The sequence below is a fragment of the Battus philenor genome, unplaced genomic scaffold, assembly GCF_028537555.1.
Source record: "Battus philenor isolate CCGP_79_NKW_IND1 unplaced genomic scaffold, ilBatPhil1.0.hap1 SCAF_20, whole genome shotgun sequence".
Taxonomy (NCBI): domain Eukaryota; kingdom Metazoa; phylum Arthropoda; class Insecta; order Lepidoptera; family Papilionidae; genus Battus; species Battus philenor.
The window spans coordinates 12,335-27,329 of record NW_027181683.1 but is presented as its reverse complement, the minus strand read 5'-3'; the positions used below and the strand labels follow the sequence as shown (position 1 = coordinate 27,329).

At 47.7% G+C, this 14,995-nt stretch overlaps 1 protein-coding gene across 1 annotated transcript; it reads left to right on the top strand.

The window, feature by feature from the left end:
- Window positions 1-6,796: 6,796 nt before the first annotated feature.
- LOC137922935 (uncharacterized) lies at window positions 6,797-14,354 on the top strand. Its single transcript, XM_068766046.1, has 12 exons — window positions 6,797-7,159; window positions 7,254-7,554; window positions 8,394-8,505; window positions 8,885-9,175; window positions 9,285-9,616; window positions 11,700-11,844; window positions 11,977-12,314; window positions 12,427-12,478; window positions 13,152-13,360; window positions 13,701-13,849; window positions 13,918-14,058; window positions 14,131-14,354. The coding sequence occupies exons 1-12, from the start codon at window positions 6,797-6,799 to the stop codon at window positions 14,269-14,271; spliced, it is 2,574 nt and encodes an 857-aa protein (XP_068622147.1). The 3' UTR covers window positions 14,272-14,354.
- The last annotated feature ends 641 nt before the right edge of the window (window positions 14,355-14,995 follow it).

Genomic DNA, 14,995 nt, shown 5'->3' with positions numbered 1-14,995 from the left:
CCTTTTGTTCAACGTCGATGGCACCTTGTTGCACGCGCAGGGGCATTATGCACGAAAAACTTGCACTGATCTGCATTTAGGACGCCTTCTAGCGCAGCGCATACGCGTTCCGGACCTGTTGCCCCACTAATTAGTTCTTAAATTTCGTGCTGCGTGACCAAATTAAGCTAGTCTCACAATGTACCAGGGGCGCCGACATTTCGCGAGCACGCGAGCCGAGCTCCCCCTCTAAGCCTCCATTCGACAAAAATGAAATTGTGCCCGGAGCGCAATAACTACAATCCTACGACGTGGACGACCGGCGCCAGTAAATCCAACCGTATACACATGCCCCATAAACATTTTAAAAGGCGTCGCCCGCCCTCAACGCCTAACGCGCAGCAGCCGCGCCGGCTCGTGCGGCCCCACCGCGCCGCTTTACGAGTCATTTTTTATCTGGCTTGCATTGCTATCCAAGCGGCATACACACTACAATTTCACCGAATTGGGAGGCTGCCAAGCGCTCACATCGCTTCGGCGGGCGCTCCGTGGAGTGCTCCATGATTCAGGTGCCCCCACCGAGGCACCTCGGCCTGTGCTGCAACTTGTCGATACGACTCAAAGGAGCCGGAAAGCGCCGAAGCTCGACTTGGTCAGTTGATATCACCTTGATAACGTTACTACCACTTCGGAAAGCGTTTGCGCTGCGAGGAAACATCAGCGACGCTTCGTTTCATAACGGTCGGGGGGGGGGGGGGGGTTGTCGGCCCCCGTGACTAAGACTCGTGCTTGGACTTCTGTCGAACCTGTTTTAAGGTCGCCGTATCGTCCAAACACTCGAGCGCCTCGGTCGCAGACGCGCCGCGTGTGATTGTTTAGCAGGCGGCGGCACCTGCTACCAACGAGTTGGTACAAAAAAACGCACGACGCACGACGCCAACAACTGGCCGATCGTTGGCGGTTCCGAATCCACGTGCAGGTCTTCACGACGCGCGTGTCGCGGCGCGCCCCAGGGTCTGCTCCTCGACTTATTATTATATGACTCGTAGACTGTCAATGACACGCGGATAGGCGTGCCCGAAGCAAGGGCTTAGATTTCCCCGCAAGTCAATTGATATAGTACCGTTAAAAGAAAATATCGAACGCCACAGAACATGCGTCGAGTCCCACACGCGTTCTCTTCGGCAGGAAACAAAGTTAGGAAAGAAAGTAACCCTGCGCGACTGCAGGCTATACAGTTTTTCTTCTTCTTTATAATGACATTTACAACAACTTCACGTGCGCCGGCTATTTCACTGCTATTGTATCCACACTCCAGTCTGGACATGTGAAGATGCTAAAATCCATTACTGCTTGTTCTCCTCTGCCATGATAACTAATCAACTTTAATTTTTAGAAATAGGAGAGTCTAGTTTTTGAAGGACATACCTAAGTTGTTCAGTGCGACCCATGGCTTCTAACTTCCTATAATGTAGTTGGTCAAGAATCATGGGCTAAGATAAATAACTATGATGAGCCACTAATGTCTCAATGCAAGTAAAAATAAAACAACAATTTAACACTAACTCATGGATAGGACATCTAGGAAATTTCTGACAGTAAATAATTAAATTACTTTAAATAATGGAAGGAATACTCTTTCAACAATCTTCAAACCTGTTTAAAGCAGCACGATGAGCCCAACTGAGACAGACCATGAAGTTCAGTTGACAGAAGACAACATTAGAAGAAAGCATCCTGAGCCCTGAACAATGTAGAAATCATTCTAAAGGCAAATGCAAAAGCAGGCAATTTGCAGTACAAGTACAAAAACGATTTCAGCCCTGCACACATTTTGTCACATGGCAATGAGTCACCGACAAAAAGCTTATATTCTCTTTTGAGAACAATTTCCATTACACAAGGTGAGACACAAGATGAGACAGTCCAAATATTGACTTTGAAATAGTAATAAAGAATATTAACATTGTTGGCATAAAACTAAAGTTTATAACCTCATACAAGAATGACATTGTTAAAACTATTTACTGTTGAGAATTGTTACTCTGCTTCAAACTGCAGTACAGCCTCACCCACACCGTAGCATAAAATTTCCGTAAAGACAAGGCCAAAGGCAGCGGTGTGTCAATTAAATTATTATCTTATTAAATTAAACAAGTGCTTACATATAATATGCATTAATCATATAACAAAAAAAAAACAAAATGTATAGTATGAATATAAAGCTATGACCTGTCCCATGAAAAGAACTAGTACACGACTCAGCTCTGTCAACAGAGAGATGCTTTGAGCCATAGCACCACACACACACACACACACAGACCTTGTCCTACAACAATGCCACACAGCAAGCATGATTAATAAGTTACATTTACTCATTCCAATTAAACAAAACTCATTATGTTTAAATGTATATTATACTGCATCTAAATAATATCAAATCTAACCTAATTAAAGGATTTTTATAACCAATTAAAAATGTCCTACACATGAGGTTACTGCTGTATGGTTACTTTACACTTTGAATGCAGATGAGTGGTGTAAATTTATAATTGGGATTTTTTTAAATCAATGGTAAGTAAGCATGTGACAAGGTGTTGCACAGTAATGGTTTAATAGTAAAGATCATATGCTAACAAATCGTTACAGCCCAACTAATGCAAACATCATTGAAACACCTTTTCTCACAATGTGAAAAACACAACAGCAGCTCAAACACTGACCCAGTAGACTTGAAATAACAAGGAATAGTTATTAATTAACATAAACAATCAAAACATATTAAAAACAATGTATTTGCCTTTTTGAGCTGTATTAAACAAACAGAATCTTGGTAAACAATAAGAACTACACTGAAGTGCAGAGTGAGTATATACATAAACAGATATATGTTTGCTATGACCTAACATTATGTGCTTTTGGGCACTGGATACATTTTTTACTTTTACTCTAAACATCTAGAATGTGAACTGAATTCATCTACATATTTAACTAATATCATTGTAAGGTAACAAAGGGATGCTTAAGTCTGCAATAATAAATTAATGATCTAACATTCAAAGCACTACTTTATACAATACTTCTCTATAAGACCTATAGTTATATGATTGCAAACATACTCTTGTTTTAACACTGCCAACGTCTTTAGGAGTGGCACCAACACTTCATTCACAGCCAATAATTCTTTCACCCTAGATAACAGCTGGGTAACTGCTCGCAGTGCAAAGTGCACTCAAATCAGGAAATAAACAGTAACAATCAATGGTCGCTCCCGGGAGGCAACCTGCCATAACACATTACAACCTCTACTGCTTCTTTAGTCACGGTGGTGTGATTAGAAACCATCTACACAACAGAACCAATTGCCTGGTTTGCAAGTAATTTAAACAAAGAGTATATCAGAACGTTCTTTAAAAATAAAGTAGTGGTGAGAGGACAGAGGACAAAAACAAACACGTTCGCTGAAAAAGATAAATGTCACCGCACAGACAATAACGCGACCTGGCACGCGACGACGACACGGGCCGCCCGCGACGGTCCTGCCCGGTTACTGTTCTCTGCGTGAAGATTTTTAATGCCTCGGTGGTAGTCGCCGACCAGTTACACTTTGTATACTTGGATAACATTAAATACTTTTGGTTTGGAATATTATGAAAAACGGTTACTAACCTTCAAAGCTTCGGATCCTCGATGAAAACGAAACCTTAAAGATTTTTATCCATCACTTCACTTCCTGAGCGATGACACGGCCATCGGCTTCGGAATCGTCACGACGTTCGACAGTACTGAGGTAATATGCAGCCGCCGCGTCAAACGTGGCCTTTATGAAAGCATAAAGAAAATATGCATTTTTTATTATCGCTATCGATTGCACCTCTCGCACGCGACCGACTGACGAAGTCTAGGTTATCTGGTGCGGTTATATCACTCGCGGACACTTCGATAATTTCATTAATAAACTCCTAAAAATCGATCCCACAACAACGTCCGCGACAACTCGTAGAGAAAGACTGCGGCGGTGTTAAATTCATTATTTTACTATCTAAAAACATGCAGCGACGCGTCCAGGTGGTTTTTAACGCTTTTGTCATATGGCGGCATAGAGGTTACGTATAATTTACACTATTTTCACCAAATCCGTCCTGGACATTTTTTGTGATACAATAGATCCAAACAAGAAGTAAAAGTAGGGATTGTACGCGACCAGGCGGCCCGTACGCGCGACGACACTAAACTCTGGATAGATGTCGCGCTGCTCGCGGCCTTTACGGGAAATGGCGACCGACACGAGTCACGAGCCGTCAAGTGCTTGAACGGGAAGTTTCGACTTTATTATAATGACTGTAGATCACACTATTGTCCGGAGCTTCTGTCATCGGTATGACTATTCGATCGTATAATGCGACAAATTCAAAGAGTCTGAAGTAGGAGCGGGTTTGATTCGCTAAGATGCTCCATTCGTCGGCTGCCATTAGGAACTACATATTTTTGTCCCTTTTTATGCAATGTGATTTCGAACAAATAATAAATTTTAGTGTACGCTTGCGCGAATGTTATCCATTTTACGAGTGCGGTTTGGTCGAAAATGAACCCTATCACCAGCTTCAAAACGAGTAAATAATTCTTCACCGTGTGAGTAATGAATAATCGCTTTGATCGCTTACACCGTGGGAACCGCAGTTGCTGCACGTCTCACTGGCGTTATACGCCAGTCTGTGTCAAAATATCTCGTTAAGTACAACAGAGAAAATTTGAAATGCGCAAAGTAGATTTTGAAATACATTCTGAAGCTGGCGCCGAGTTTTACATCGGTCGAAACAACTATTCATCAAAGTGACAAAAAAATCACAATTTAAAAACTCTTTGTTCGCTGTTGAAAATCCACATCGACAACTGTCTTCAATCTCGCGTTTGCATTATTTTAATAGATTTTTTTAAAATCATTAGAGACTAGTGATTGACTGCGTTCCTACGTGCTGGTGAGTAGCCTTGTGTTGCGGCGGGCGCTGCTGCCGGCGAGGACGCGGGCTGCACACGCCAAATTGTTTTCTGCTTCAGCGCGTGGATACCGACATCATCAAGCCTCAATAGTGGTCGTGTATACGCCGCATGATTGCCGGGACTTTTTGTGATATTATTTTTCCAGGTGTATGAATAGTACTACCTACTTTAGACAACCCAAGTACCCCGTGTGGAACAGATATTCGGGTTACTACGCCCAACGGTGTTGCATTTCAGTTGATACATACATGACGCGCCCTGTTTTCGCGTGTCCGGCGGCCTCGTGTCGCGGAGATGAGAAAGTAAAAGCAGTCCGTTTTCTAAGCGCGCCCGTTTCTGTATCACATAACGTGTCAGACACGCGCAGCGGTAGGGCTTTTTGTGACGAATTTACATTTAGTACCAATAGTGGCAATATTAACGGTTGCCCTATCAGCATTCACCAATTCTACGGGTTTGTGGGTGCAGGGCGTAAAGGAACCTTAGCCTAAGCGGTTGCCATTTTGAGAAAGAAAGCTCTAATGCCCCGTCGAGACCATCGACTTGGGCCGCGTGTTGCTACTTTACGACAGGTGATTGCCGAGCTCTCCGATTACTTGGGAGTACGCTCCGTGGAGTTACCTGGTGCACCCTCGGAATGGAATTGTTGCGTCAGGTCATTTGTTACTACAAACGCGTTTAACATTTTTACTCGTCGGCGCCTTGGAGGTCCAAACCTACATCGCTTGCGACTGTCTTGCTGACATTACTATCACTTCGAAAAGCATTAGCGCTGGGCGAAGTGGAGGAAGGAACTCCAGCAACGCTTTAGTTTACAATAATAGGGGGCTGTCTGTGTCCACTCTTGAACTGTTTCATGAGTCGCTTGTTACATCCCTGCTTACGGCCCCTGCCATTAAACAATTTGGTGATGTGGCCAAGTCAAACAGGAGTGTAGCTGCTCGTTCTATGAACTGGGCTATCACAGAAAGGTCTAGGTCTACTTGCACGTCTTTATTGCATACCAATTAGGCTGCTCCCGTAGATCTATGTATGAATTTGTATTGTATGAGGTTGGGTTTATATATAAAAAATAATATTTTAGTATTAATGTTTTTAGTATTATTATTACTATATTATTTATAATAAATAAATCATATAAGTACGTTCATGCGTGATGCATGTGTGTGCGTCTTGCGTGTGCGTGAAAGGATAGGTCTAATGTCAGTTTTGTTGAACAAAGAGGGAAGAGGCGGCCGAGAGCGAAGCCGCCGCGAGCGCTCTCACTTGTCGTGACTTCTCTGTCGTGTTTGGCCAAGCATGAGCGCGGATAATTTTTGTATGTCAGGTGCCGCTACGCGGCGCGACCGCTCAGCTCTCGCGTGTCCGCCCAGCGCGGGTGTTGCCGTCAACACGTTTTGATTCCTAACTATTAGTTTTCTCCCCTAGATGGCGTTCATATTAATTACAGCAGCCGGCACCGAGTAAACTCGTCCGCGCGTCACGTTCTCGTACATCCAAGGTACATCGCCAACGTCGGATGTACGTTACGCAGGTGTATGGTCACCTCCGCGCGCTACAATATATGTGGGTACATCTTTTTGGTGGTTAAGCTTTTATCAGAAAGTGAAAGTTGATAAAAATTAGTAGCTTGATTGTGCAATGTTCTCATTTGGCAAGGCGAGGCCCGCGCGCCCGTTGCAGTAGCGCGCCGGGCACAGCTCCACGTAGTCGTACGAAGTGAACTCGACCGTTTGATCGGCAGCGGTGTTGGGTTTGCCTTTGGTCCTTAGGTAGGGGTTCGTTGTAGACGTCTGGCGCGCACGGCGTCGTGCACATGGCGGAGGGCACCAGGTCCGCCGGCGTGGCGCACTGTGGCTGCAGGCGTGCCTCGCCCTGCTGCCGATTATCCTCGCCGCTCGGATGCGACGCCGCGCAGCGATGGTGTGTCACCTGCCAAGTGCTAGCGGACAGTGCTCTTCTCCCGGTTGCCAGGAGCGGCTCCGACAATACCACGCGACTCTGCTGCGGTTCGAGTTCGGGCGCCGGACGTCAAAAGGATCGCAGGCACGTGTTCCCACTGCGCCTCGTAACACAGGCAAACATATCCATCAAATGCTCAGAACGGAAAAACTGTTTCACTCCGTACCGAACCTCGCCTTATCCGAAGCTGTACAAGAACATAAAAGATTCTTGTACCGTATTGTGTTATTTTTTTAATGAAAACCTGAATACATTGAACAGCAAAATTTAGGGGGCTATGTATAGCAGGAGATGCTTCAATTTTTTTACAGATGCACCCCACCAGCACCGCCGCGAGCAGCAGCGCCGCACTCCGCGCGGTCCTCCGTGCCGCCTCCGGGGACGCGCGTTGCGACAGCGCGGTCGCGGAGTGCGGAGTGCATTGCGTCACGAGCTGCATCATGTGCCACACGCGCCCGCCGCTCCCTGCTGCTTTCCACGTCGACCTCTTTTTCACAAAACGAACCGATGAAGTGAAATTGGTGCTCCTCTCCCGCGCGGAACAGCCAACGCTGCAGTCGTGCCGGAGCTGTACCGTGTACACGGAGCTGAAGGAGTCATGTCCGCGTGCCGGTACTGTCTGTTGGACGGCGTCATCTGCAACACGCGCGGCGCGGGCGGGTTAACCAACTCAACTCAACCTAGCCATGTTGCCAGCTAAATGTAAAATAATATTTTGTGCTCGGATCCTTACTGCGTTCGATGGTGGTACTTTACACCATTTCACTTATAGATAAAAAATAATTACCTTTCGTTGATACAGGGATGTCTTGGATATGTTCAAACTCCTCAATTTCGTTTTCTGAATTATGAGCACTATCAACTAGCATCGTTTAAAGTTTCGTCTACCAAATACGAACCAGCGACATCTTGCTCTTCATCAAGCACTTCATCCAGCCGTTGCAATATTTGTTTGTCGTTAGGCATTTCAATTAAAAAAAAAACTAAAGAAAAAGCTTAGAAAAAACTCAAAAAAAAAAACATAAAGAAATCATAGCGTATCAAAAACACATACAAAGATAAATAGTAAACAATATACTAATATAAACACAAAAAAAAAATCACAAAAGTAAAAACTTACCTTCGCCAAAAAATGGAACGTAACTGGGCGCATGGGGTCAGCTCTCTAAAGGACAGCGATGTGTGCGCAAGAGTTAATGTTTTGGATGCGACTAATTCGCGTACCCCGGGGGAGGGAAGAAGCTAGAAAGAGCGTTAGTACGCTCTGTAAGCCATTATTTTTTGAATTTCAAGTGGCTCTGACCCCATGCGCCTAATTAAGGGTTATGGAAAATAGGAAGCATCATATCCTATCCAGAGCCTTCATCGGTAAAGCGCAGTAAAAAACCAAAGGTTGAATCAAAACATTCGGTTGCTATAGGAATAATGAGCCGAGTGTTCATCTCGAACAGTCTCCTCCAAACCGGCAGCTAGAGTCCGGCCACTCCGCGGCTCTGCTTCGCTTGGCGCGCGTGTAGCACCTATTGTACGTATTGTAGGCATGGTACTGAACTTCGGACACACGTGAAGTTTTGAAAAATATTTGAGCGTAGTTGTGTTCCAAAGTGTCGTTAGACGTATTTTAAGGAAAATAATAAAAATATAGTTGACGCGCCGCGGACGGAGCGGGGCTCGACTTCGGGTTATCCCGCGGAGATATCGCAGACTGGATTCCCAACGACGCGCGGCAGACCGCGGCGATAACCCCGGCGCATGGCCGAGCGCGCGGCGCGGCGCACCTGCTGCCCCGCGACTACTATCATTTACTATGTGTCTAATAATTGCTCGTAACTAGAAGAAAATTATTAGACACATAGTGAGAAAGAGTGAAAGCATCAAATAGTTGAGGAACATGCAGTTCCTTCGAAAAATTCCCTCACTCGGACTTCCTTTTCTCGCGAAGGCGGCGAGCTGAGCGCGTAGTCCTGTCTTCTCGTGCACCGCGTGACCCTGGAATTGTCGAATCGCTCAGCAAGCACCCGTACCGCCGGGTGGTGTCGTCGCACTACATAAACAGGCACGACGCGAACCAACCACTCTCACCGCGGCAGTACAAGCCCCGGCTGGGCCGCTGTGGCAGTGAGCGTATTTCATCGGCCGTGGTAAAATTTATTTTTGGCAGCTATGCGTTTGAAGCCGCCCGTGCTTGCCCGGGTGCCGGCTGCAGAGTTGCCTGGGTGTTGCCTAGAGAGAGGTCACTGGACACTGTCTAAGTATTTCCCCACCATACGTTGCGGGGCGCGGGGTGCGAGTCGCGGGTCGCGACTTGCGAGTCGTGAGTTGCGATAAGCGATATAAGGCAGTAGCTTGGAGTGTGACCGCCAGTATCTCAGAGACGCGCGCGGCGCCGACGCTCTCCCAGCCATCGCTCACGGCTCGCGGTCGCCCGCAGCCCCGCTACGCCGCGGTCAGCACGCAGCTCGCCCCGCGCACCGAGCGGCGCGCATCGTCTACATGTTTGTCTCAGTATACAGTCGCCGGTGGAGGCCGAGCGCGGCTCCGGCGCGGTTGATGGCGGGCACTGCGCTACTGGGGGTGCTGGCGGCACTGGTGACGTCGCTGCCGGCGGGGGGAGCCGCCCCCGCGGACTCCTCGCCGTACGCCTGCGACGCCATATTTTCGACAACCAGCTCAAGTATGTTTGTTTGTATTTATTTATGTGCACCGTCATATAACTTTTTAACACATAAACGCGGCCTCGTGCTAGAGATCGTTATAACAAGGAACGTACGCGGCGCGCCGAGCGGCTCCGACAGCACGCCGTCAAGTGAGATAATGTAACAATAACAAACACTGGTATCAGTCAACGATAACTACAGGAACTTGCGTATGTTGTGAAGCGTTGAGGGAAAACACGAGCAAACACATTCTGCAGCACCGGGCGAACGTGCCGACCCAGGTATTACCATGTTCCTGCGCTTAAAGTACGAGACACGAATAAAAGTTGTAGTGCAGCGGATTGAGATTGAAATTCTGGAGCGATGTTTGATGTAAACTTCATTTTTATTTGTCAGGGTGCTTGCGTTGCTTCATTTGTACAATTAATATTTTTTGTACAAAGTCTTTTGACAGGGTAATGGCAGCATAAGTTCGTTATAGAATAGCGCACTTAAAACGAGCATGTTTTACAATTCGCTCGCGCTCGCGGTCCGGTTACAATCACGCCATTTGTTGCATTGTCAGAAGTATATAAAATGAATACCGCACAGGTTCATAGTTCTTTGAAGAGTTCGTGATCATCCGTTTGAAATGTTTTCGCAACTGCGCCACGTGGTACCAACGGCAGCGCGGCTTTCAACGGTGTCCGAGTACTATGCGCGGGACAACGGCAGGTTCGTCGCAGTTGATCAGGATTTCGTAGAGCCACGTCGGATGGCTGAAATAAAAGGTTTTACATGGCAGGATACACCCGGGCATCGAAATGTTATTGTCATCGACCACACTGGTGTCATATACCAGTTCAAGGTGCACAGATGAAAAATATTCTGCAATCTATCATTGGATCACACCCCCGGGGGCTCGGCCCGGTCCTTGCGTATCTTTGTATTTGATAAGGCACGTCGACCGTGGATTACGTTAGATGACTTGTGTGAGAGGTCTCTGTATGTAGTTGCAACAATAATGTTTAATAAGTTAATTCACCTTTGGTGGAGTATAACGCGACCGATAACATGTAATGAATTTTACAATTGCTTACTTCTAGAACTTTTCACTTTAACATTCTTGCTATAGCCTCGGTGTACCACGCTGCATACTTAGTAGTTTTAGTGTTATACTTAGGTGCAAAAGTAGTTAAAAATCGTATTGCTTCATAGAAGGCGACCGCTATGGAGTAGCTGTTCAGAAGTTTATGTTTGCAGTATACTTCTTCTAGTTCACCGATAATATAAGTTTATTCAGCCAAGTGTAAATTGATACTCGGCGCAACACCAGCGCGGTGTATCCAGTACCAATCTACAGACTTCATTCCCTCGGCACCTCTGCGATGATGATTTGTGATGGAGGCAGAGGCGCCAGCGGCCTCGAGGAGTCTAGCGCGAGAGGTTATCATGCTAACATTAGGAGCCTCCTGATCTTGCTGAACATCGAGGCTGGGACCAGTAGCCGTTACAGTTCCTACTGCGGTAATCCAACCCCAATCTAACCCCAGATCCGCACAAATATTTATGAAGCACTGTGCAACAAATCTGTTTTATTCTTTTAAAATAACGACTGTTCACTAAAATTCTTCGTACTAACTGGTAAGATTCTTCTTTAAAAAGCAATCTTCTTGCATTGGTTTTTCTACATACTCTACAATAAATACTAGAATCCATTTTTATAAGAAATCGCATAATATTCGTGACGGTCTTCATATTAAGTCTTTGGTTGGCCTTGTTCTTAGTGCTTGTTTGGAAGTTTTATTTAGTGTTTCTTTCCCCAGCCTTCCTAAGATGGCCCGTACTTTACGAAGCGTTATATATAATATGAATCCTACTGCAGTACAGCACCGCTTGGGTCATGCTGTTGTAGTATGGACGCGCCTGTTACAAAAATTAAAAAAACCTAAAAAGGCATTGCTCCACAAAGTAGCACGTATGATTGTTGTTGTTGTTCACATTGAGAAGCCGGATTCCGGATATATTGTGAATGTATGAGTGTAATGTGCAATTGTATGTATTACATTACAATATGTGTTATATTGGCGACGGCTGTACCGACGGCGCACCGCTCCGCAGACGGCGACAACCTGTACGCGGGGTGCGTGCGCGGCGCGCGCGCCGGCCTCTGCCTGCACGACTACCAGTGCTACAGGAACTACTCCATCGCCTGCGGCGGCGACATCGCTATAGGAGAGATCCGCACCCTCGACCAGCCGCTGCTGTGAGTCCCTCCTCCGCTCCTCCTCCACTCCTCCTCCACAGCTACAGCAGATGCGTCCCGTACAAAATGTCACATTTGTTATCTTAGGCTATATTATCTGTCAAATGATTTTGTTACCACTTTTTTTTAAAGAGAATGCGGCGGTTCGTTATGGTGTTGCACCTATGAATTAGGAAGTCAAGCAGGCGCGTCGACACCAACTCCGACACCTGCACCAACATTTGCGCCTACACCTGCACCAACATCTGCACCGACACCGACACCGACATCTGCACCGACACCGGCGCCAACATCTGCGCCTACACCTGCACCAACATCTGCACCGACACCGGCGCCAACATCTGCACCGACACCTGTACCTACATTCGCGCCGTCACCTGCACCAACATCTGCGCCGACACCTGCGCCAACATCTGCCCCGACACCTGGACCAACATCTGCGCCGACACCTGCGCCGCGGACGGAGTCAGGTAACTACAATACGGTATTGTTACAACTGTAGTTCACCTCTTTTGGGCCACCGCGCCCTCCCGGCCGACCGCCGCGCGCGCTGCAGCTCACGCTTGGGTTTCGTTTCCGCAGGCCGCTGCGTGCGGGGCTACGACGACTGCCCGTGGTGCGTCGCGCTCTACCGGTGAGTGCTTTGGCCGCAAGCCCATTACAAATACAATTACAGATAACACAATACAGATTTATGTACACGCTAGCAGATATAGCCTAAATTGAAATCAAAATAATCAAGCGACATCACCGCCGAGTGTTTTTATCTTTTGAATGTTTGTTTATTGAGTAATAAGCTTGTATCATCAATTTATTTTTAATGCGCGTTTTGAACTTGGTAAGGCCAATATTGTTTTGCGGCATTTCATTACATAATCTGAATCCGTTTATAACAAACTTTGGTACCAGTACTTAGTACTCAGTGCCTTGTAAACACACAGCGAACGTTCCCTATTTGTTTGAATTTATTTTAATGATTTTAGACGTACAAAATATTACCATAAATATAGTGCGAGGCCACTGCTAGAGTATTGAGCTCATTAATCAGACGCAATGCGAGGCCTTCGTTGAAGTTCAGAATCGATTGTGACACCCACGAAACCGTAGAGTCTACATAATCTAAAACTCACCAATCATACAATTAGGTGTGTTTAATTAGACGTTCGGTAAAGAAAATTCGATGCATTCAGTCAGCCACAATGTGTGCGCCCGCGACAAGTTTCAGTCGTCACGCCATCGTGTCGCTGCGGAATCTGTAAATGCATGATGTGCTACATGACGGCGGCACTCCTACAAACAAATCGCAGGCCGGGCGGCGACGTGCGTCGCGGGCAGCGCGCCGAGTCGGGCCTGTACTGCGGCGGGGCGGTGCTGGGCGGTCGGGTGGTGCTCACGTCGGCCACGTGCGTCCGCAGTGTGGTCAACGAGGCGGTGTGGGCGCGCGTGCCCGGCTCCACGGAACCCGCGCGCCGCCACTTCATCGCCGAAAAGATAATGCACGCCAACTACAGCTCCGGTCAGTATCTTACCGAAAATATTATTCGCAAACGCCACGGACTGCATTACGATCGCAAAGGCTAGTCTTATTGTCCGACTTTGGTGCTGTGACCTTCTGCAGCGAAATCGGGCGGTATCGGCGCCAGTACGCCAGCTCGCGAGCCCTGCCTGGCGCAGCTAGTTTGGAACTACAGACACGGGCCGGTTTGTAATGTTCTATACATTCCGGTGGTGTAGACGTTATCAGATGTTAAAGTGGTTGGTCCCATAGAGGCGCTTGCGAACGCCGGCGGCCGCATCTGACTGTTCCGGTTGCCACTGGCCGGGCGACCGCGATCGATACCGGACCGTTGTTCCAGGTTCGCACGCGAACGACTTCGGGCTCATGGTGCTGAAGGAGGAAGTCCGCTTCGAGCCGGGACTCGGCGGAGCGTGCCTGGAGCTGCAGTCGTCGCTGGAGAGTGACTGCTACGCCGTCGGCTTCGACCTCTACGGAGACATCGTGATGGTGAGCGACGGCGAGCTCGCGCCCCGCACGTGTCGGACTTGTAACGCAAGGTGCGTCGCCGTTTCCAGACGCCGCTGTCGGTGCGGCACGGCGACTGCCCGCCGCGCAGGCGCAGCATCGCGGACATGGCGTGCGGCACGGGCCGCGCCGGCTCCTGCTCCGTGGCGCCGGGCGCGCCCGTGCTGTGCCCCGTCTCCGGCGACGGACAGGTGGGTCCGGCGCGCCGACAGCCCGCGTGTTGGCGTGCGGCACGGTGCTAGTGTCACTTGCGTGTGTTGCAGGGCGGGCGCGCGGTGGCGGGCGTGGCGCGCGGCGCGTGCCGGGCGGGCGCCGTGGCGCTGGGCAGGCTGCAGCTGCACGCCGCCTGGCTCGAGCGGGAGCTGGCGCGGCTGGGACTGCGCGCGGCGGACTACCGCATCTAGCTCTAGCATCTAGGAGCGCACGCCGGCACTTCTTCGTGTGCATCTCTCTAATGTATACGATTAGATATTACGATTACTGTTATTGTATCAATTAAAAATATCGAAAAACAGCATGAAGTTTCATTACGTGTTCGCAGACGAGTGCGTGTCGGGTGGGGTGCTGCGCCGTCCTTAGAATACAGAAATAAGTGATGTACGAGTATGTTTGTGTCGCTTATTTTTTTTGTCATGTTCATTGTAATCCCGGGTAGATTAAAAAAGAATAATGAAATGGATATTAGCACAGAATCATAAAATACTATAAAAATTTCAGGACAATTTTGAAAAGGTTGTAGTCAGTGGATGTCTACGTGCCAGACAGTATTCAAATAATCGGAAACGATCGCAATATCAGCTCGCGCATGTGTGTTTGTTTCAATCGGACATATGTCACAAATTTTATGATCTTTATGACGGAGGATGGTTGGACGGTTTATGTCGTCTGGTAGTCTGGTTTGGTCCGGTCCTGTCCAGTCCGGTCTGGTTCGGTCTGGTCTGGTCTGAGCATGGCGTATGTACGCTTTTAAAATACGATCCTAGACAATGTTTTAAAACATTGGCAATGGGATAAGGAGAAATTAAACGTCTTACATACTAGCTAGCAAGCTATTTAAAAAGTTAAGAAGCCGGACATCCGGGTCCCGCATGATTTTTCTTTAACTGAAAATTTAAAAAAAAGTTAAAT

Bases quoted from the DNA above. Each gene is read 5' to 3' on its own strand.
- LOC137922935 (XM_068766046.1), top strand. From the start codon at position 6,797: ATGGCGGAGGGCACCAGGTCCGCCGGCGTGGCGCACTGTGGCTGCAGG. The intron at 13,361-13,700 runs GTCAGTATCTTA...CCGTTGTTCCAG, and splicing joins GCACGCCAACTACAGCTCCG to GTTCGCACGCGAACGACTTC. The intron at 13,850-13,917 runs GTGAGCGACGGC...CGCCGTTTCCAG, and splicing joins TCTACGGAGACATCGTGATG to ACGCCGCTGTCGGTGCGGCA.